Here is a 24,731-nt window from a genome sequence, read left to right as displayed (position 1 = left end):
ATTCACATCCAAGGAGAACAACTTCAAATAGGAGAGTGGTACTTTGCTATGAATTGCTATCCCTATTAGCTAAGTGTAGTTGATTATCGTGCTTTTTTTTTAATGTAATAGTTGCTCCTAGTTTGACTTATACAAGTTTAGGAATTTTACCATGTACGGTTGAAGGTCACTTTAACTTTGTGTAAAAAAAGTTTTTTGGATGGAATAAAATAGACTTTCAACAAAAAAAAAGTTTGCCTTTATAAGGCAAAGTTTGCTTTTGTATGAAAATAGACTTTTAGTTATGTTTAACTAAAAATAGGCATTTTGTCTTGAGGGCAGATTTTTTAGTTTGCGGATGTGCATAACTTTAACTTTTTCTTAAAAATTGTATGCGGATCCGGCATACACTCCCCCGCCTTAAATTATTTTTTAATTTTATGCCATGATCGGGGGTTAACCCGAACTTCAAGCATTCGCTCATCTTTCCAAAAAGCTCAAATACAAGGCAAAATTTGTTACAATTTGAGTGCAAAATTTAAAGACCACGCCAAACGAAGGGCAATCCGTGCAAAAAAAATGTCTTTTTCCTGATATAATAATTGAAGAATGTATGACAATTAAAAACACCTTTAGAACATGACCCCATTTAGTAAATCATAAATCTATCTTGGCATTCATAATATTGTTCTTAATCGGGTTTACCAGAGAACCTGGATTTTTGTGAGCTATTTATTGAGCTTAACTAGTAGGATAAACAAGGGTTCATCAATTATGTCTCAATGCTAAACTAGTTGAAATAGACCATATAGAACCCCTATAGACCAACAATCAAATGAATCATACTCTAATTGTACATTATTTTTATTAGTTGAACATGTTAAGCTGCCAAGCTTACATAGGGTTATTCGCACAAATGTCCTTATTTCGGGGTAGTCTTTAATTTTTGTCCCTCAAATTGTGATCTTTAATTTTTGCTCTTCAGTATTTTTGCCACAACATAGTTTACACCCCCCCCCCTTTGATATATGTATCATAACATCCCACAAGTTATGCCGGACTCGGCAAAACTTTCAACACTCAACATAATTTGAAAAATACAACACAACTTATGGTGCATAACTTAATTCCTACCGAACTTGTGCCGAGATATGCAAAAGTTTAGTTTTCAAAGATAAAAATATTACAACACTCATGCAGCAAAGCAAGTCTGGATATTTTCATTAAATGAGCAACAGAGGCAAAAATTAAAGACCACAGTGAGGGCCAAAAATTAAAGACCAATGCGTTTGAAGGGAAATTCGTACAAAACCTTAGCACAGAAGGGCCAGTCCACAAATAGTTGATTTTGTAACCACTTTTTAAGCCATAGCCGCAGTGTATAAAAATTTAAAAGTTTAGCCATTTTAAACCAACTTTATGCATATGGAACTGAAGCTGCAAAAATTCTGACAATCGTGCCCGACGTTTGGCTTGCCAAGGCCAAACTTCAAACATGTATGTTTGAAATTTCACTGTTTACATACAGGAGTGACAATCACTGTATCTGTCACAAAAAGTATATGGATTTTTAGTATTCACTCCAACATTCATCTTACAACTTTTGTTTCAACAATAGATATTTTCAGTACAGCATTTGATTCTGTGTTGTTCTTGGTATATCATTACAGTACAACAAGTACTACACCTCGGTCCCGAACATGTTGGGATATCATATTAGTATAATAAAGATTCTGCTATTTTCGATTTCAAGGCGGCGATTAATTCTACTTACCAACGAAAGAATCATCAACCTTCCAATGGTACAGCAGAATCGACCTTCACTCGATTTAGTCTAACAGTTCCAAGAATATATTCAGGGAGTTCATCCTCTTCTCTTGCCTGCAAGTGTGCATACAACATGGTCATGTGCAAGTGACATGAATAGTTAGGGAATAACAAATGCAATCGAACAATTTACATATCTAAAACAATGATGTCGAGAACTTGTTCATTATTAACATGGAGATGTGTCGTTTTTTGAAAATGAAGACATGTCTTAAACAGACATTCACTTAACAAAGCTGCTTCTGTATATTTTACCGTTTGTACTACATTTGACTTGATCGCGAATGATTGGATTGAGGCAAGAGTTTTCTCTAAAGGAGTTTTTGGTCAGCGTGTGAAATCGACTAAGCATTTTATTCGAACAAATAATAGAGCCAGAATGGATAGTTTTGTGTCTATTATCGGTTCTTCCTCCATCATTCAGATAGATGGTGGTACACTAGTGAGCTTTCTATTAGGTAATCTATGATTATCGTGCTTTAGGTTGGGTTTTAGGCATCTTAAACTTCAATGTTGGGAGAGGGAAGCAACAAAATCACTGTCATGTGTAATGAGAGAAAGCAGAACGGCACATAACATAATAAATTATGTGCCGTTCTGCTTTCTTAGTGAAAATATCTTTTCATTTTTCCAGAAAATGGTCTAGCATTTCATAGAGTATCATTCTAAACTACTTTATGTGCTAATAGTTTTACTTCTATTGAGTCGGGTTCCCTCTTCAATAAGGAATGATTAGATGGACCATGATCATAAGAACAAGAACATACCTCTATTAGAATAGCAAGATCAACAACAAGGCTTGTGACATATCCCAGTACAAGACCAATAACACCTCTTGCCACAGATGATGAACCGATGTCCACATCGATCTGCATGCATGAAGTTCCATTTGAGGATTCAGTCAGTGAAGAAAGCATATGCATTGAAGGAAGCCACTTGAGCTCAGTAGTTCGGACAAAGCCATATAAGCATAAAAGCCTTAGCACAAGAGAAATATTTCCTTGCTTTTCAAGGGAACACTATAGCAACTTAATCCATGCCCTTTCAACATTAAGAGTGTGTTTGGTATGGAGGAAAACAAATGCTTTCCAATTTTCCATGTTTGGACGGTCAAAATTTTGGAAAACATTTTCTTTTGGGAAAAAAGTTCCATAAACATACCACACCGCACCACCAAGCCCATAGCGTTCCAACTCAACCCCCCCCCCCCCCCCCCCCAACCACCCCCATGCCCATAGTATTTGCCTGGAGTATATACAAATGCTTTTGGAATTATATTTTCTGCTAACTCACTAAACACCAGAAAATAAGTAAGAAGATCACTTATCTTTTAGGAAAACATTTACTACGGAAAACGTTTTCCGTCGTACCAAACACACCCTAAAGGCAGTAAAAGGAGCATGGTGAGATCATGTCTAATGTAAACTAAGAAAATCAAACTTGGAACTGAACCTCCAGAAAGTTATCTTGTCTAAGGTACTTGCATGTTACTGCCTTCCCCAATAGGCAAGCTTTAGTTCCAACGGCACGTTTAACCATCCAGTATCCCTGTCATCAAAAGCAATCAGCAAATAGTGTATAAAGAAAGAAGTCTGCTCATGACAAAGTGACTGATACCTCAATAATGCTTGGAATCAGTTTGAATCTTGAATCACGGAAAGAGTCGGTTCCATCAATGAATTTACCCAATAATGAATTCTTATTTACAGGTCTGTCAGCAGCATAATAAAGAACCAGGCTGTAATTTGGTTTAGCTGGAACCTGAAAACCAAGTCAGAACAGAGTATTTCTTACAATGAACTTTTATTCAACAAGGTTGCATTTTCAGGTTAAAGACCCGAATTCGCTATGTCCTTTCCTTTTAAAACTGTATTTGTATTTTTCAACTATATAATGTCAAAGATAATAATCAACCTGAATGTTTTAGGCCTTTTTTTTTTTAAAAAAAAAAAAAAAAAAACTCTAATACACAGTTCAAAATGTTAGTCTTCAGCCTCAAATTACTCTTCATACTTTTGGATCCACAATGGCTATAAACGATGTTCTGATAAAGTATGCAAAAGGTGCGTGGTCTTGTGTGTGTGTTTATATCAAGTCTTTTGCGAAACAACCGAAATGAAACAAGTCGAATCAAAACTTAGTGAAACGGAGACTTAAGAAAAAATTTAGAAAGTATTTGGTATGCCATGATCTATTAAATAATAACAAGGGAAAAAGCCAAAAAGACATACCTCAAGGTTAATTATTAGGATGAATGGAATTTTTTTCCCTGCTTCAGATATATATATATATATATATATATATATATATATATATAAACGCTGTTAGTAATGAATAATTTGTGTTAGCAGTTAAATATAATAAGGAAATAAGATTGGATAGAGAAATATGCTTCAGTGTAGAACTGATATATATATATATATATATATATATATATATGACTATAATGTGCATAGTATATAGAAATCTTTGTTGTCCTCATTTTTACTTAGTTTCACACTGTTTTTGGGTCCTCTAAGACCTTGCAACAATTTTCAATGCTTCACATAGGGGTAGACACCGTCTTGAAGAAGGGGAAGCATTTAAGTTTACCTCTTAAAAATCTTGTAAAAGACTTAAAAATTGATAGTAAAAAAAATATCGTAAATATGGACAACTCCGCCCTTACCATACAGGTTACCAGAAGGCGAGAAATGGATGAAAGGGTAGAAAACACATCTGGTAATTCAGAGGTAAAATATCGGCATCAAAGAAGCCACTGGACTAATCAAAAGCTAAAATCCATTCTCCAATCATTATGGCACGTTGTGTGGTAAAAGGGACTACTCTTGAGAAACAATCATACAGCAATGCTTATAATCATGACCAAATATAAGAAAGCTAGAAAAGTGAAGTTCTGGCATTATCATTTTCATGTATTTTTTTTCCCCCTTTAAACTGAATATCTAGAACTTTACAAAGTTTTCCATCATACAACAAAGTTAGCAGCAACTTCAAAGAGACAAAAGGTGACTATACAAGTCTACAGGCAGTGTTTTGCTACAAATAATTTTTGAATTATCACGTTAAGGATTTGCCTCAAAAGGTCAGGTATCTGAGCCTAAAGCTCCATATGAGGAGCTTCTTGATTGCATCTTTAGTTTAGAGTAGGAGATAATTAGCAACAGCATATCCAGTATCCTCTCAGCAAGATTCACAAAATGATTTTTTTTTTTCTTTTTCTGGAGGATAAACAAAGAGCAGTTAGGTAATAGGTGATTCTTCATTACCTGAACAAGAGACTTAGGATGCAGAGCAACATTTGTGATGCATTCATCCACCTTGAACCAGTCAACTGCAATAAGCTTGAGCAATGGATCTCCACCAGTGACCTAGAAAAATTGAAATTACTATGATTAATGAGTCTATCAAGCTTAATTTCTTATAGTACCATCTTTATATGGGAAATTATAGAAATTAGTATAGTAAGATGCGCGGAATGTGTTAAGAGGAAAAAAAAATTAAAAAAAATTTTTTTTGAAACTTATTTGCTTGACCATATTAATTGTTTTATCAATTGTGAAATTTGAACTATTTGATCCACTAAGATTGGGACACCTCTATCTAAAAACTGCCTCAATAAACTTGTAAATAAGAATTTCGCTGGTGCAATCTTCTCAGCACTAGCAAAAACAAAAATTTCAATTACTATGATTAATGATTCTATCAGGCTTAATTTCTTATAGTACCATCTTTATACGGGAAATTATGGAAATTATTTGTGCCTAGCGGTGGCAAAATTAGCCCATGAAAACATGAACCTCCCAACCCGCTCAAGTTTGACCCGCCCATTTTAGCCCAACCCATTTCAACCCATCAAACAATTGGGCTGATATGTAGCCCAAATTGACCCATAGGAACCTTGTCAAAACATTCTAAAAAGATATTTTTTTATTTGATATGTTATGTATAGCAGTAATAAATAAAAGAAATAGTTTTATTAGATACTTAAAATATTATAAAAGAAAAAACAAAGAAATTGAAACTTAGTAACAATTGGGCGGGTTGTGACCCGCCTTTTAGCCCAACCCATTTCAGAGAGTCAATAACTCAACCCATTTTGACCTGCCAAATCCAGCCCAACCCGCCCTTTTTTTTTTTTTTTCGTTCCCACCCGGTGTCCGTTACCCGCATTGGAGCCCGACTAAATCCAGATTCGCGACCATTCGGGGGAAGCGCTCCCTACCAAGGATTTTTCGAACCCGAGACCTCTGGTTAAGGGAGGAGCAGCCACATCCACGCACTACATCCTTTGGTGGTCCAACCCGCCCATTTGACACCCCTATTTGTGCCAAATACAGTAAATACTACCATGACATAAACCAAGAGGTAACCAAGGGATTTAAAAGATGGCACGGCCTTGGTTGTCGTCAATAAATAAAAAAACAACTGTCCAAAGGCGCAATGCTTTATCAGCCAATAATACCCATGGCATTTTTGTTTTTCTTTATGTTGAACACTGTAAGTAGGTGACTCTTGTTATTAATTAGCTAATAAAAGAGAAGCAGAAGTTAGAAAGCTGGAAAAAAATTTGAGAAACATGTATACAATTACAAGTGAAAACTTAATCCAAATATTTGGATAAAAAACCTTCAAATATAAAAAGCTACCTTTGTACTGTCTTTCAAGTATGTTTTCCCTCTGATCATGAAACCGGAGCCACTTGGGGAAGACCAGCAATCAGAGTCACCATCACCCTTCCCATGCCGCATGGTACCATGAAATTGACTTGGATCAAGAGTTACTGGAGGTACGTCGGGATTTAGTTCCTTACTCGTGTCTGGTGCAGCATAAAAGACAAAATGTTTTAATAAAGTTGTTTAAGAGACTTTAAATCGAAGAAGGATAAAAGGCAGTATCATCTAAACACTGTAAACAAATTCCTACACTTGAATGGTCATAAAAATGACCCACATCACCCACCCCCTACTGCAAGAAAAATGGTACGTAGTTAGGAGTGGCAAACAGGCGGGTCGGATCGGATATGGGCTGGTCGAAGATGGGTTAAACAAAAACAGATAAAATATCTGACCCACCCATATTTAACACGGATAAAAAATGGGTTAACTAATGGATAATATCCATGGATTCAGGAATGATCAGGTGAGAACACAAGCTAAAAGCCAAATAAGCTTAGACTCCTAGAGAGCAAGAAGTCATAAAAAATAACAAGCAGACAAATGGGTATTGATAATATGGATAATATCCATATTTGATCCATTTTTAAATGGTCATTCATCCAACCCATGTATTTTTTAAACATTTTGCCAGCCTTATACGTAGTGAAAGAGTGTTTATGTAAGGTGTTTATTATCTTTGCAGACTTCTACATTAAACATTCAAGCCTTCTAGGCTAATAGAACAATACTTCTGTGTTCTTTTGATAGGTAAAGGTAATTTTATTGATATCCAGCAATAAGTGCTATTACATCAGGAGATTAGCTACACCCAATATTGTGCAATACAACAAGGTCTTGTTTGGTTGCCAGTTAGAGTTATCCAAGTATTAGTAATGCAGGGATCAGTTATGTAAATTTAGTTATTCATGCATTCCATCCCGCATAAAATAATACATAAATTAACTCATAACTTATACATGTTTTATTCAGATGGGACTGTAATTTTTTTTTCTTTTTTTGAAACAGTTCAAATGGAATTGTAAAATGATAATCAAACACCGTGCTTGGTGAATTTTATAAAAAAACAACTAAAAAGCTACCGAACATGGTATTAGTTATGCTAGTTTCAGCACATGAATAACACCTGTCCTAACCAACAACCAAACGACCCCAAACAACAATGCCTCAATCACATATTCTGTACTGAGCTCAAAAAATCAATTTGCATCTATATGATTTACATCAGTTACTACACCCATATAGCACCAAAAAGATAATAGAGAGGTACATATAATCTTTACAGTAATCTCGGATCAAGATAGTAGAAGAGATACATCTTAACAGTAATCACGGATCCTTGTTTGTTTTCAAAGATTCTTCCATCTCTTTCCTTCCAGATGGACCACCATATTGTCATAGGGATTTTGTTCAAAACCAAGGTTAAAGCTTTTATTAAACCTTTCTTGTCCTGGCATAGGAGGAGTTCTTGGCTGTTCTAGGCATTGCTCAACTAAGTACCAAAAAGCTGAACATTACATTCCAATTTGGGAGGTGAAACTGCAGCGGAAGAAGAGATGGTTGACATCTTTTTTCTTTTGATAAGGTAAAGTTTAATTAACAGAAGTAACAAGCTGGTACAAAAGATACATCAGAAGCAGACAATGTCTACAGAAATAAACATCCAGTTACCTATTTCCTAGAAAATCTAGAAAGTCCATGTACCGGTCTATACTCTCCACTGAAGACCTCTTACAGCAATAAAACAGAATTTGAAGACAAGTATTTTTCTAATCTAGAAATGTGAATCTTTTTGTTCTCAAAACAAGCATCATTCCTTTCTTTTCAGATGATTCAAAATATGCATAATGGAATGTTCCTCCATGTTTGTTTCTGATTCCTTGCTATCTTTTGACCTTGCCAGCTGACTAGAAGACTAAATATACACCTTTACTTTCTTTTTCACAGAAAGCACATCTGTTGCAAGTGTTAAGGCCCCTTTTCTGGAGATTGTTTTGAGTAAACAATTTTTTTTTTTGTGTGTTTAATTTTAATTGGTCTTGGAAGCAAGGACTAATGTTATCCAGAAATACCATCTCAAGTAAATCATTCATGATCTGCTCTGTATTTTAGAGTAACTGATCACGAAGATAAAGGATTACAAACTGAACTTCTACTCAGATGCTTCCACATATACCAAAGCAAGACCGGTGGGTGTGCAAAAGAAACAAGAAGAAGAAGAAAGAAAGAAGAAACTAATCAGGACGAGAAGAATAGTGTTTATTACCCGATGTCTTCTTTAAGGCCAAGCTTGCTATGGCCCATGAAACATTTTTTAGCTTGACTTTTTTGTCCTGTTAGAGATAAATAAAGAGTTAAGAAAAACATCAAGGGTTCAAAGGCAAGGTAATTGAACCAGGAAGATCCTGGAAATATTGCACTGCTTTTGATTGAGGAACACGAGAAACCAGGGGCGTACTCAGGATTTTGTATAAGCGGTGTTGACATTTTAAGAAACGAACAAGTAAATGTCTAATAAAACACATTAATCAAGGTGGACCCATGCTTTAAATATGATGGGTTTAACCTTTTAGCATTTAATCATTGAACCCCTTACACTTTTTAAATCATGAAAATATTATGTTTACATTCTATTCTAAAACAAAATGGTAAAACAAATCTCTACATTCCAAATCCAAAATCATTAGTTATTAACACTAATTTCGAAGAATATCTATACAGTATACTTTTGTTTCACTAAAATTGTTTCATAAAAACCTTTTTTCTCTCTAACATTCTTGATATTTTAGACTGAGTTCTTCCTAATTGTAATATGTTTTCATGATAGTATTTTATTTTTACTTGGAATTTCGCTGAATCGTTTTTGGGTTTAGTTCTAGAGATTTAGTGATGTGATAAAGAATGTGCAAAAAAATAAGTAAGGTCTCCACATGCAGGAATCAAATCCTGCAACCTTGCAGAAACAAACAGTGGCCTAACCAGTTGCCTAGCCACATGAGTTTGTCAAGTGGAGTCATCCTATAATTATTTAATCCTTTGCAAACAATTTTTATTATTATCTGTATAAATAGCTTGAAACCACGTAAGTCCGCCCCTGCGAGAAATGACAAACCTGCTTATTGGATACTTCATCATCACTATCTTCATCTTCTGATGACGAATCACCATCTGTTGCATCATAGAATTCATCTGATCCCATTGCATCCTCAAGCTCATTGCTTGAAACACCAGATGTTTTTGACTGAACAACCACAGTGGATGATTCAAATGTAAGTGCTGGATTTGCTCCAATATATTCCTTCAGACCTACACAAATAATAAAACATAAAGACGGTCTAAAATCACCAGTGCAATAAACACATATATCGGCACTCCGTCAACTGTCAGCAAGCTAACTCCAATAGACAAGGGAGGTAGATTTGTAAACCAAAAAAAGGAAATATGTTATTCAAAACACCGTCACACAAATTATCAGGTTATACATGTAGTCCTGTGATATAAAGAAGGTTGCATGGTCAAGCCATTATGACTTCAGAATTATTGGATGGTGACATGGAGGAATATCCTTCTCGAATAACAAGAAGATGATGACCACAGGCCAAACACAAAATAACCGTTGGAATGGAGGAAGGAGAGGGTAAATAACTGCTCCCTCGCATCCTTCGAGAAAATGGTATGCAAATCAGAATACAGTGTTAAACGGAACGAGAGAAAAAGGAGCTTTTGGTTCACTACTACTGTCAAATTACAAAGGAAATACAAGTGGTTTAAGCAGTCCTGGCTTTCCGGCATGATACAGAAGGAAGAACATAGACAACTCTCAGGTATAGGAAAGGAGAAACTACACATTGATTCAAAAAAAACTCTTAACCAGTAAGTGAGATGTAGAAAGAGAGAATTAATTTTCCACCGCTTAACAAAGGAAAACCGGGGAATAAGGCAAAGAAAACAGAAAGGAAAATAAAGTAGAGAGAATTAATTTTCCATTGCTTAAGAAAGGAATAAGGCAGAGAAAACAGAAAGGAAAATAAAGTGTCTAGAGTTCAGCAGACCATATAAGCTTCAGTTACATAATGTAAGAGCAAAGCCAGAAACATATCTCTCAACTTTCATTCGACACGCAAACTAGAAACAGGGAACAGAATAAAACAACGGATCATCATCAATGCCAAGAAGAATAGGGCCTTTTCCATTTTTGGCTTGTCAGCCAAAATTAATTAACGGGCGCTATACATTGATTATGTATATTAAATGTATATTTTTGTATAAAATACGTATGTTATATGTATATTCATACTTATACTTAATATACAAAACCTATACATTTGCTGGCTATTGTTCTTTTGGGCGGTCCAAAAATGTAATTATCCAGAAGAATATGCTCTATGAATCACCGAATACACCAGATAAAGGTCATGGTTCTTTTGTCCCTTTTACAGGGATGGGTAGAGGGGAGCATAATTCCAAAAACTGAAAAAGAGAAGATACCAATGAATAGTGAATTTAGGCTTTCTAACACAAGGCATGAAGCTTCCAGAAAACATAGGTAATCAAATCAACCAACCTGCCACTTGACTCAACATTCCGAAAGGAAGCGTTCTCTCGAATTTAGAGAACTCATTATTCTTCCACTTAAACCAGGCCTTAGAACGTATCTCCAGAGTCAATGTCACAAGGCATCTGGCAGGATTTAATGAGGAAGTGCTTAAATTGCTGATCTCCCAAGAACAAGCTACAGTTCAACATAGTTTAGTCAGCAATTATCGGGAAGCTTAAGAATGCATAGTCTCTTATCTTTAATTTAATCTAGAAATGCTAACACCAAACTCATAAAATTTTAATGATATCAGCAAGAACAATGGTACTCATGCGCCGTCCATATACGACTGTATAAATGCACAAACTTGTTAAAGGAAACTTAAAGTTCATGAATGATGGAAACAGTAATTTTAACATCACTTTGACAGTATATTACATAAGAAAGTGAAGTTTGTTAGACACCATTAGATAGTCACATTTTCGCGCAGATCCACCATTGAGGAAGACTTTCAGTATAAGTAAGACAGTTGAAATAGAACCTCACTATACCACAAATAATTTTGATTGGTGATAGAGCATAAAATTTCTTCAGAAAAACATAACCAAAGAGAGTGGAATCCAAAGTTATCAGGACAAGTTTCAAAGAGAAGATGTGTAGCTACCCAAGGATCTATATAAACAAACATTAGAATGTATTGATCATTGAGAAAGGAAGTAAAAGAAATGGTGTCATTGTGGCCCAACAAGAAATTTGAAGCACATCCCTTCTTCATGCAAGGTAAATATCTCTAATAAGGTAAACTAATATTTGTAAGGTAACTGAAATCTCTAATATGTTTACCAACTGCATGACACTAACTTGTATTCTACCCATCCTCTCAAGGCAACAACACATGAGTAGGAAAATACCATGGACAAGGTGATAGCAATCCCAAAGTCAAGCCTATATCCTAACCAAACTAGTAACAAGCGAAGCGCGCTAGACAAGCGAGATCTTCAGATGCTATATTTTTTTAATAAATCTTCCAGTAGCAGATCTTTTATGATTGTGGAGTTTCTTACCGATCATTTTTATACGTCGATATCCACTTTTCGGAGGCCGCTTCTTGTATTCAGTTGGAAAATGCAAGATTGCTGCACCAAATTTAGAAAAATACAATTATTACAACCTATTTCTTAAGATAATATTTCATAAAGAAAAAGATCCACAAATACAAATATACACACTATCCAGAGGCAGAGGAACACCCTTCCAGAACACTCATCAGATAAACCATATATGATTTCTACAAAAATTGAATAAGTATACCATACTTGCATCTTTAATTAGAGGTGTATTAGGTTTTAAAATAATAGGGTCAGCCAATTTAAGGAAATGAACGGATTCAGGCACATTAATCTTACTTTTTACCACAAAAGGAATAAAGAACAAAGATTATTAGTAAAGCTAGCTCAAAGCAAGAAACCAGAAATTGGAGGATGAACTCTTGCCACCTATTCAAGGAAAAAGACAGCTAGCAATTGACCAGCATGGAAAGTGAAATTTAAAGAATTGATGAAAACGCATCATCTCTTTAGGTGCAAAGTTCAAGTCAACCGAAATTTGGATACAGAAAAAATTTAATATAGAGAAAGCCCAGGATCCTCACTATATGTTCCATCTTGACCATGAAACCACCTCCGAGAAAAGACAAAATCTCTTTTAGACTGCCACCTGCAAAAGAGAACCTCTGATGTATTAAAAAAGAAGAAAGACTCAAGGAGACCAAATTCGAAACACCTCCAAACATGAAGAGAAGGATCACCCACATCAAAGGGTCGGAAATATGATAACTTTACACTACAGACCTATCAAGAGAGCAAGTAAAACATAAAATAGGACAAGAAAATAAGGTTTGATATTGCATATACAAACACCTAAACAATACATTTACCATAATATCAAGGCAGATTCATAACCAACAGTGTTTCTTTCATTTGCTTCTCATATTCGTACCACATAGTTTTGGAATTCAACTGCTCACAGATGCTACTATTTCTTCTATTATGTTTCTAAACTGCTTATGCAGCCAAATGCTATCTTCTGCTTCTCAGCATCCCTTTCCATTCTTCTTTCTCATACATAAAAGTGTGCCATAATGCTTCAACAAGCATCTTACTGATCACCACAGTTCTCTTTGGTGCCATATTCCCTTCCTATTTCCTGGTGAATGGCTTTGAATTCACCACCCTCGTACCTCATAAACAGCTAAAAGAGAAGAGAAATAGAGAAAAAGAAACTACTATTCCTAAGTTAATATCATGCTCACCACCCCAAATCTCGAAACTCAATCATGGATACAGCCCCAACGTTCTATGATGTATCCTTATCTCACCCCTACTGTAATTTCATATATCTTTTCATTATCTTATCCAATATTTCTGTCACTGAGCGTTTTAACTGTGACTTGGTGGTTATCAGTACTATAATAAATTTAAGGCAAGTCGATACGGGAAGGACATTCAATCTTCCATTCCTCTCGTGGACTCTTTTCTCAACTTTTTCTTCCCATTCCTTTGTTTCTTTATCTTTTCTCTTCTTTTTCTGCCACTTACAGTTATATTCTTTAACTTTAAGCTTTACATTTACAGATTCCTACAGCCAAACCATAATCATACAGCACCATACCTGATTCATTGACTCAACTAGCTTTTAGTACTAGTCTTGCACCAAAGATGCTATTAGCAGCAGAGTGAGCTTCTTAGAAGCAGCTAGGGGTGGCAAAATTAGCCAAAAGAAAAAACATGAACCCCCCAACCCGTTCAAGTTTGGGTGGGTCAATATTTATTAGCTTGGCCCAGATTGGGATGATATGTAGCCCAAATTGACCATACAGACCTTGTCAAAATATTTTCAAAAAAGACATTTTTTTCATTTGAAATTTTATATATTACCATAATAAAGAAAAAAATTAGTTTTATTAGGTGCATAAAAAGTTGTAAAAGCACAAACAAAGAATTTAAAACTAAGTAAGAATTGGGTGGGGTGGGTTATGACACGGTTTTTAACCCAAGTAACTTTTGGGCAGGTAATTTATTACTCAGCCCATTTTGACCCGCCCAAACCTAGCCCAATCTGCCCATTTGACACCCTAGAAGCAGCCATATCCAACATGTGTAGAGGGAAAATACTAGTTAACCACTTCATCCACCGTGATGTTATTATTTTTTTTGATAACCCATCCAACTTGATGTATGAGGATTGAGGAATACTCTTAAAGTTCTGAAGACTGGTTGATAGTTTGTCTCATATCGGTTAGTGATAAACTCTTCAATCAGATTTTAAATGATCTTACACAATTCTCAAAAACATACATCCTCGTGGAGCACCACTAAGAAGCAGAATACGAATTTTGGAACTTACCAAGAAAGTTTTCTGAGATCAAGTGTCCCATAAACGACATCACAGTGACCATCCAAAGATTCTATCAACTCCACGTCCCCTGTTAATGTATCCCACCTGCAAGATGACTATTAGGCAGAATTGAACAACATAATTCCACAACTTTCATATATTCAGAGGAGCATACTCATATCTTCGATGTCGATCAAGACTCAAAAGCACTTCAAAGACGGTATCTGCACTAGCTTCAACAACACCAACAGCCTTGACGAGAACTCCTTTACCAGTCTACAGAAAAGAAGAAAAGAGCATGCCAGACAAGTTTTTGATTGCACGAATAAAACCTAAGATAATATGAAGGACCTTAAAAAGTGCATGTCAGACAAGTTTTTTATTGTATAAATAAAATAAAACCCAGACAATGTGGAATCCTTGATGATTTGCCAAACATTAAAAGATATGAAGAGATAGATGACAAGGAGGTCACGGGTTCGAGTGGTGGAAACAGTCTCTTGCAGAAATGCAGGGTAAGGTTGCGTACAATAGACCCTTGTGGTCCGGTCCTACCCCGGACCCCGCGCATTGGGGGAACTTAGTGCACCGGGCTGCCCTTTGAAGAGATAGATGACAAAGAAAAGAACAGAAAGCTTATAACTAACTTCCATTTCATTGATATCAAATCATTAGCTAACTTAAAAAAAGATATTTTTTTGAAACTGGTGAATTGTGTCTTAAAAAGAAGATATTAAACAAATAGCTTCTGGAAATTCATCTTAGTCTCCTTTTACCTACTAACCATAATGTTTTTTTTTGTTGATAAGATACCAAAAGTACAGAAACACATAGCCCTACAATAAGATCAAGTTACAGAGTTCCTAAGTGAATCCAAAAATTCCATATACTGATCCATATTGTCTAGCAGATTCCTCTCACACCAGGAAAACAGATTTTGAAGACACAAATTCTTGACTCGAGAAATATGATGCTTCTTGTTCTCAAAGCAAGCGCTATTTCTCTCATTCCAAATGGTCCAGAAAATACACAAAGGTATAGTCCTCCAAAACTGTTTTTGGACACTTGAAATCTTCTGCCCATTCCAACTTTCCAGTAGACTTCTAACCATAATGTTGTTATATTTTAGAAGCAATTTGCTTGCGCTACAGTAAGTAGCTTATCAAACTGAGTTCTTCCCTTTCTCAATCTCTCTATCAGCAAGATGTCATATTAATCAGAAATCAGAATCACTGAGAATTGGCGACGAAGGAATTAGAAAACATAAGTCATAAGAGAATATACCAGTGGCTCAATTACTTCAATCCTGAAGGTCATGCATAGATTAAAACTATTATAATGCAGTTATATATTTTTCATATTCTAGCACTCAAGGGTGTGGCCTAAAGGTCAATGAAGTAATGGAAAACCCTGAGGACTCAAGTTCAAATCCAACAGAGGCAAAAACACTAGGTTTCTTCCCATTTATCCAGGCCTAGGTGGACAGAGTTACCCAATACCCGTGTTGGTGGGAGGTAGTGGGAAACCCATGAAATTAGTCGAAGTGCATGCAAGCTGGCTTGGACACCATGGTTATAGTGAACTAAATAGTGACTTTTATAAGTTTGGTTAAAGTTCTTCAGGATTTATCATGTCTCTTAATATGCACCAATAAACAGCATTTTAGACATCCCAATACAGTATAGACTTGCAATCACGACAGTAAATCTAGTGATGGAAGATACCTTTTTGTTGGCCATATCTTCAAATATCCGAACACCTACACTACAAAGAAGGTGGGAAACAACATTAGAAAACAAACCCTAACATTTGAAGAAGGCAATATTTTAAAGGCACAGAAGATAAATTCTAAAAGAATATATTCCAACTCTAAAATTCAAGTAAAGATCTAATAGGCATGATCATCTAGCTTTTTTCTGTATGTAAAAGTTAAAACTTTGCTGCTAAGGTGTATTCTAGGTACATTTTTCTTTCCTCTATTTGACTGCTGCATTTTAATCTTTTTGGGGATTCATCGCAGTACTTAGAGTCTTCATAACAGCAAACTAAACTAGGCTTTCAAGCATTTATCTGCTAAGCAAGTTGTTAATACCCTATTTGATTGCTGGTCAGGATGTTTATTTCATTTAAAACCCGGTTTTCTTTTCATTTTTTTCTTCTTTTTGAAAGAAAGTGTCATCCTTCAGGTTTAAACAACTATTTGGACCAAAAAGTTGTACCATTCATGTGCAAATCTTCCTGTCACCTCCTTTGTTTGTGTATATTTCATTAACCTACAGAGCTAAAAGAAGGCATGAACTTGCTGACCTACTTCATTACTTATATCAAGCTCCATTTATTCTATTTTCTTTGTCTTTTCCTCATTGGCATTATTTTGTTTTTTTCCTCTTCTAAAATCCTAGTAGCTTGTTTCTAAATATTACTCCCTCCGTCCCAATTTATGTGAAGGTGTTTGACTAGTCACGGAATTTAAGAGTAAAAGGAAGACTTTTGAAACTTGTGGTCTAAAAGCCATAGAAACTTCTGTGGCTATAGATCACTTCATTGAGGGTAATGGGAGAAGATGAAAAGACATGCCATCAAGAGTACGAACACATTTCCACTTATGTGCTTCAATTACATCTGCACCATCTGCTTCAAAGTACACATCTGATTCCCTGTTGGCACCTAAGCTTGAGGCTCGGCGCAAAAGTTTCTCGGGACCTGTGCATTAAAGAACATTTTAGAGAATTCATTGTTATTTTGAATTTTTGGGTTCACACATCAAGGATAGGACGCTTAATTTGGATAGAAAGAAAAGTCATCTACAATTCAAAAGCCGCGCATGCACCCACAGATGTGTGTGTATGCAGTTACACACACAGTATCCGGAGAAATAAAAGTTTTTCTCTGTTTTAACATTCCTTAAGTCATCCATTCTGCTCAGAATCTATTTCTGTTACAGGAAGTATCAACAATAAAATTCTAGTAAGAGAAATGAAGAAGATATTCTACGCTGGAAGAGGCAAAATCATACTCCCTCTATTTCAATTTGTTTGTCTTAGTTTGACTTGGCACGGGGTTTAAGAACGTAAAGAAGACTTTTGAATCTTGTGGTCTTAAATTAAAGTATGTATAATGTACCAAAATGCCCTTTATGTGGTCTTAAACATGCCATGTGTGATGTTGAAATGAAAGAGTTACCAAATTACCAGTAAAGAGGCATTCTTTTTTAAACAGACTAAAAAGGAAAGTAAGAAAAACAAATTGAAACAGAGGGAGTAATTTCTTTTTGATCGGTGAGGCAAAGTCATAATTTTCAGAGAGTACCATCAACAGCTTCCTCCCTCCTCACCTTGTCCTATTCTTATCAGCTGCTTCAAGCCATGTGCATACCGCCGTACTCTAGGTCGATGTCCAGCAAGGTTAATCCTTCAATAGAGAGAACTAATTTAAATGAGATGTAGAAACTATTTAAAGAGAAAGCAAGGAAAAGAACCAAACATATAAGAATAAACATCACAATGGGCTCCAGCAACAAGGTCAAAGAGTTGATGAAAACTGTAACACAGACATAAACACTATTCAAATCCTATGTTGCTTGGATCCTCCAAAAATGCCACCGCACCTGTGATGGGTCCTCCAAAATAGTAGATTTTTGAAGGATCCAATGCGGGTGCTCGGCTTTTTTGGAAGATCCGAGTAATATAGTCCAAATCATAAATTGGTAAGGCTCATGTACGAGACACTCCAAATAAAAATGAGATCGGCTATTCACTGGGATGAGCCTATTAAATTCAGAAGAAGCATTTTTTTTTTTTTCAATCAGGACAGTCTGGACGTACTCGCTCTCTAACTTCAGTTTATCTCTTGCACTTTGACCTCTTGAAAGGTCGTAATCTGCCTGCAATGAAATAGTCCAGTATGAGAAATAACAGTTAAATCAAAGTAACATGGCCAAATTCTTTCGCGAGCATGATTTTTATGGTAATGAAGTACACTATTGGTGTATTTCTTTGTTCATAATAGAAATGTTAACTGTTCAAAAAATAAAAAATAAACTTATTCATGCATCCGATATCATGACCTCTTACCAATGCAGTCTTAACCAGGAACCAAACAACTACTTTTCCTCATTCTATTTTTGTACTTCATTATCGTATCTTTCCTTTAATCTCAGAAACCACAATAGTAAAGGTCGATTTCAGTATTTCGCATGTGTAGATGAACTAAAGTACACCTCCCTCTTGAAAAGATTGACCTACTTTGACTAGCAGAAAATTAGAAGAAAATTTTTGGACAAAGAGGAAAGAAAATTGAGGTGCCTCTTAAATGTTGTTTGCACTTGCCTTCACTTTATTTTCTCAACTTGCATGTATAACCTTCAATTAGGGCTGGAAAATAAAAACAAGTAACTATCCAATCTGACACATTAGTCATGGGCAGGATAACTAACTTTTTAAAAATGGATCAAATATGGATATTATCCGTATTATCCACTAAAAAATGGATATCCAGATGGATAATATGGATATCCATATTATCAATACCCATTTGTTATTTTTCATGAGTTCTTACTTTCTGGGGTTCTAAGCTTATTTTGGCTATTAGCTTGTGTTCTCTCCTGACTATTCCTAAAACCATGGATAATATGGATATCCATATTATATGTCAGTTAACCCATTTCTTATCCATGTTAAATATGGGCGGATCGGATATTTTATCCGTTAGTGTCTAACCTGTTTTAGACCCGCCCATATCCGCCTGACCCGCCCGTTTGCCACTCCTACGACTTCAATTAATAGGACTTGGAAAGTCTTATGTAATCTCATATGGAACATATTAATGCCTTTGCTATGTTACAACTCAAGTAATGTGAAAACCATGTAAGCAAAACTTCATGAATAAAAGGAAAAAGAAAATCAAGTCAGTAACACCCATCATGCCTTACCTGTTGTTTTGCTCGATCAAAGGCTTCCATCCATTTTCGAATTTCACCGGGCGAAGCACAAGCAATCTTACAGCAATAAATTTTCAATCAAGTATTAGCCTTCTCAATATAAAATAACCCACGAAACTAGCTAGCTCCACAATGAGGAAATTAATAATTGAGAGAGAATTAGTGTAGAAAAGTTGAGGGAAACATATTGAATAATAAACTGCCGTGAAAATACTATCTTCACTACATTTACAATGGATCAATTGAGCCCTGAAATATTCAGCATATGTTGGCAATCCAATTTTTGAACGGACACTATCTCTTTTAAGTAGTAAGAATTTTTGTTAACAAAAGAAAGATAAGGATCATCAGCTTTATTAACAATGCATGAAGAATGAAGTCCCACTTACTTCTCCCCTTTTTGACTCATCCAATCGATTGTAAAACCTCAACACATAGAGATCCTAGAAAGGACAAAAAAATATATCATTAGGGTGCGGATGCAAAAAAATTATGTAATGTTAACGGTTTTGAGTCTCACCCCATGGTTAACTCTTCGACGACCTATTTCCTCCACCATAAGCGTGTGATTTATAGCACCCCTCCTTATTGGTTTCTGCAACAGGGATGTAATAGCATAAATCCAGGCCTTTGATTTTTGTGCAGCTAATACATCAGATACTAAAATACTCCTTTTTCATTTTTGTTATGATTAAACACTACAAATACTTGTATCCTATGAAGCAATTGTTCGATACAAGCTTGACAATGCATGTGAGGAAATGGGCTGAGTATGCAAACTTTAGAAGCATTGCCACTAAAGATGGCCAGCAACTTCTGGGCATACAAAATAACAGAAAGAAGATAAATTTGAAGATATAAAGATGATCACCAAAGTGTTACCTACCCGGAAATCCAACTTCCTTTTTTCTATAAATAGAATACTTAGGTGTTTCTCTAGAAAGGACTACAAGCACTCTGTACTCTATGGAAAACCACATGTTCTTTATCAGCATATACCATATAATCAAGATACCAATTCCTCCTCATTTTTACCAAGTATTTCTGACCTCACAGTCCACTAAACTGTGTTGCAAGGCTTCTTATTTTTTATTCACTCTTTAAGTTCTACTCTTTTTTCCCTCTACAAACAATCTACCAACATACCATTTGGTTCTGTCGATCCACTTGAATCTATCAGATTCCCCTTTAACCAGAAATGGCCTCAACCAAAATATGAAAAAATCCAGTCAGAAAATATATGATGAACACATACTGCCAACAAAACTAGCTTAACGAATTTGCAACAACTAAGTCTCAATCCTAAACTAGTAGGGGTTGGCTATGTGAATCATCACTATCTATGATATCGCTCCATTAGACCTATCTCGATCAAATATAGTAAATACTAACATATTTAAGAAATTTGGATACTCTAGCACTAGAGTTCTCTAAATTTTCTACAAACATACAATTCTATAAACGAGACTACAAGACTCCTAGTGACCATAGGAACTAATGCAAACATACCAACATGACCAAACCTTAACCCCACCAATTGGTATTGCCTATATGATCTTTCTTTCATTTATCCGTATTTTTCACCTCAATTCAGCTGTCTGATTAGTGAAGGTACAATTTGATCGCTTGTGCTTCTTAACATAAATATGATAACTTTGATCCCTTTACATGGTAACCCCCCTCTTCCGAGATGCCATCCACATGAATCTTTGTTTAATTAAAACCATTCTAAGCAACTGTCTAGTTTTTTTTTTTTTTTTTTTACCACATACATTATATTTTCTATAGCTGGCCCAACTTGTTCAGGATTGAGGCATAGTTGTTGTTGTATTAAATTTTCTACAACCATTTCAAGCAAATCCAACTCAAGTAACACTTAAAGATTCCAGCTAATCCAAAAGGGTCTCATCTCACAGCTCAAAAACTTCCCTTTTTAGTCTTCCATTAATAATCATTTAAATCATACCTCATTCTTCCAATTTCAATCTACTTAAACGGTACAAAAGTACAAACTACACCTAAGGTTGTTGCCTAGCGGTCTCTCATACAAAAACTATGTTGCTAGCACTCTTCAAAAATGTTACCGTACCCCTGTTGGATCCTCAAAAAATACACTACTTTTAAAGGATTCGACACGCACCCGACATCATTTTTGAAGTGTCCGAGCAACATAGGATAAAAACACTAGGTGATTTCTTCCCATTTGTCCAAGCCTTGGCGAACAGACCATCCGATATCTATGCTGATGGGAGATAGCAAGTACCCCGTGTTATTGTCGAGGTGCACGCAAGCTAGCTCGGACACTACAGTTTTAAAAAATGGTTTCAAAATATGTTGCCGCACCAGTGTCGGATGCTCCAAAAATGCACTACTTTAGAGGATCCGACACGTACCCGACAACATTTTGAAGTATCCGAGCAACATAGGACAAAAACGCTAGGTGATTTCTTTCCATCTATCCATGTCCATGCCTTGGTAAACAGATTTACCCCGTGTAATTAGTCAAAACGCAAGCAAGCTAGCTCAGACGCCATGGTTATTAAAATAAATGGTACAAAAAGTACCAGTAAATACTATTCACCTGGTGAAAAACAACAAGAATCTTATAGTAACAAAATCATCATTAGCTGAAACAAACTTACAGTGCCAGGATTTTCATGGGGATCTCTCTTATACATTTCCATGTACTTTCCACGAATGTACAAGAATGTAAGATGACAATACTCATGACCAATTGAATCAACACCCAAATGATAACCCCAACCAAAATTTTCAAACATATCATTATTTCCACCTCATTCATCAGCTCCACTCTCAGAACCACCACTTTCTGATGACCCACCTTCACTTTAAGTCATACCCTATTCTTCCCTTTTTAGTCATTCCATTAATCATCATTTAAGTAATACCTATTTCTTCCAATTTCGATCTACTTAAACGGCACAAAAGTACAAACTACACCTAAGGGTATTGCCTAGCAGTCTCTGATACAAAAACTGTCTTCTTTGGGACTCTTCAAAAATGTTGCCGCGCCCCTGCTGGATCCTCCAAAAATACACTACTTTTAGAGAATCCAACACGCACCGGACAACATTTTTGATGATTCTGAGCAACATAGGACAAAAACGCTAGGTAATTTCTTCTCATCGGACACCACAGTTTTAAAAAATGGTTTCAAATATGTTGACGCATCTGTGTCGGATGCTCCAAAAATGCACTACTTTAGAGGATCCGACACGCACCCGACAACATTTTGAAGTCTTTGAGCAACATAGGACAAATACGCTAGGTGATTTCTTTCCATCCCTTGGTGAACAGATTTACCCTGTGTAATTAGTCAAAATGCACGCAAGCTAACTCGGACACCATGGTTATTAAAACAAATGGTACAAAAAGTACTAACTACTATTCACATGTTGAAACAGGAACAGGAATCTTAATAAGCAACAAAATCTTCACGCAGCTGAAACAAACTTACAGTGCCAGGATTTTCATGAGGGTCTAAGATTCCTGTACATTTCCATATACTTTCCACCTATATACAAGAATCTAAGATGACAATACTCATGTCCAATTGAATTAACACCCAAATGATAAACCCAACAAAAATACTCATACAAAAACTATGTTGCTAGGACTCTTCAAAAATGTTTCCGCACCCCTGTTGGATCCTCCAAAAAATACACTACTTCCGACACACACCCGAGTCCCGACAACATTTTTTAAGATTCCGAGCAACATAGGACACTAGGTGATGGTGGACAGATATGTCCCTCATACTCTCCAAAAATGGCAACACGTGTGTGTCGGATCCTCCAAAAGTAGTGTGAAGGATCTGATACAGGTGCGGCATCCGTTTTGAAGAGTCCGAGCAACATAGTCAAAGTTACCCGATACCTATGCTGGTGGGAGGTAACAGGTACCCACGAAATTGCTCGAATTACACGCAAGCTGGCTTGGACACCACAGTTATTAAAAGACACGGTACAAAAGTACTAAACTACTATTCACATGTTGAAAAACAACAACAACAACATGTTGAAAAACAACAAGAATCTTGAAGTAACAAAACCATAACAAAGCTGAAACAAAACTTACAGTGCCAGGAATTTCATGGGGGTCTCTCTTATACATTTCCATATACCTTCCACGTATGTACAAGAATCTAAGGTGACAATACTCATGTCCAATTGAATTAACACCCAAATGATAAACCCAACCAAAATATTCAAACATATCATTATTTACACCTCTTTCATCAGCTCCACTCTCAGAACCACCACTTTCTGATGATCCGCCTCCACTTTTCACCTTAGAGAAAATTTCTGAAGCCATTTTTCAAGAATCATGTAAAAAAAAAAAAGAATCTTGAAAATCAATGAAAAAGATAAAAAGTGGGATATTTTGTTTTTGCGAATCAGAATAATATAGAAATTGGATTTGTGGGGGAGAATTTTATTTCATTGTTTGTATCGCATTGTTGTATTTGAGGATGAAACAAGAAAAAGTCAGAGGTCAGACAAAATGGTTAGAGTTGTACAGACCAAACAGGAAAAGATCTCTTTTTAGTAAAATAATAAAAAATATGATCATCTTGTTATTTCAAAAGTTTCAACTTTGTGATTCGGGTAAAAGAAGGCTTATTTTATTTAGACACTTCAATTATATTTTGTCTCACCTAATCAGCTAAATATATGATAAAATATTTTTATTAGACACTTTCATTAGCTAAACACATGATAAAGTAATTTTATTAGACACATTCGATTCATATTATGAAAATGTTGTTGCGCGCGTTGTCAAGTCTTTGTTAGGTAGATAAGTTAATCACTTTAAAATGTTACCTCCTTTAATTTTATGTGTTTACTTCAATAAGCTGCAAAACCCAAGAGCTTTCTAATTAAGCCTGATGTATGTAATTAAAAGAGGTGACATATTTTATGTGGTTAACTTAATTACCTAATAGACGCTTGAGAATACGCGCGATTTTCATAATTTGAACCAAAGGTGTTTAACAAGAATAATTTATCATGTGTTCAAGTAGTCAACTAAAACAACCGTAATTCGAATGTCTAAATAAAATATACTTACAAATTTAAAGGGTTGTCAATGTAGAAACATATAAAAAATATTGTTCTAAAGTAGTTAGTTAGTAAATTATAATATCCAGCTTTACATAAGACAATTGGATATAAAATAAACATGTTCCATTCGGCTTCTTCTTTTTTAAGAGTTTAACTAATTTTTTAAACAAATTTGCGACTTTGTCGGCAATAGAGTGGGGGCAGCTCAGTGTCATTCAACGACCCTCCATGTTCATTGATTGGATGATTAGACTGTCAAGATTTATGAGTATTTGGTCTGCCCATAGTAAGAA

General features: G+C 35.6%; 1 protein-coding gene across 2 annotated transcripts; it reads right to left on the bottom strand.

Moving 5' to 3' along the window:
* Positions 1–1,369: 1,369 nt before the first annotated feature.
* Positions 1,370–23,884, bottom strand: LOC132041024 (protein ENHANCED DISEASE RESISTANCE 2-like). Of its 2 annotated transcripts, XM_059431764.1 has the most exons (22): positions 23,453–23,884; positions 19,875–19,949; positions 19,744–19,797; positions 19,346–19,411; positions 18,240–18,298; positions 17,750–17,826; positions 16,993–17,118; positions 16,140–16,174; positions 14,591–14,691; positions 14,425–14,520; positions 12,671–12,735; positions 12,084–12,155; positions 11,047–11,214; positions 9,595–9,788; positions 8,749–8,815; positions 6,456–6,625; positions 5,076–5,177; positions 4,038–4,085; positions 3,424–3,567; positions 3,259–3,354; positions 2,574–2,675; positions 1,370–1,860 (listed from the first exon to the last, which is right to left on the bottom strand). In XM_059431764.1, exons 1-22 carry the CDS (start codon positions 23,687–23,689, stop codon positions 1,768–1,770), a joined length of 2,247 nt encoding a protein of 748 aa, XP_059287747.1. In that variant the 5' UTR covers positions 23,690–23,884; the 3' UTR covers positions 1,370–1,767. The 2 variants fall into 2 exon arrangements, with proteins under 2 accessions (XP_059287747.1, XP_059287746.1); XM_059431763.1 differs by lacking the exons at positions 18,240–18,298; positions 23,453–23,884 and adding an exon at positions 21,997–22,190 and having other exon boundaries at positions 19,744–19,949.
* Between the last annotated feature and the right edge of the window lie 847 nt (positions 23,885–24,731).

Source organism: Lycium ferocissimum, chromosome 12, assembly GCF_029784015.1.
Source record: "Lycium ferocissimum isolate CSIRO_LF1 chromosome 12, AGI_CSIRO_Lferr_CH_V1, whole genome shotgun sequence".
NCBI lineage: Eukaryota > Viridiplantae > Streptophyta > Magnoliopsida > Solanales > Solanaceae > Lycium > Lycium ferocissimum.
Note: the sequence above shows the minus strand (reverse complement) of the source record. Positions and strands in the feature narration are given on the sequence as shown.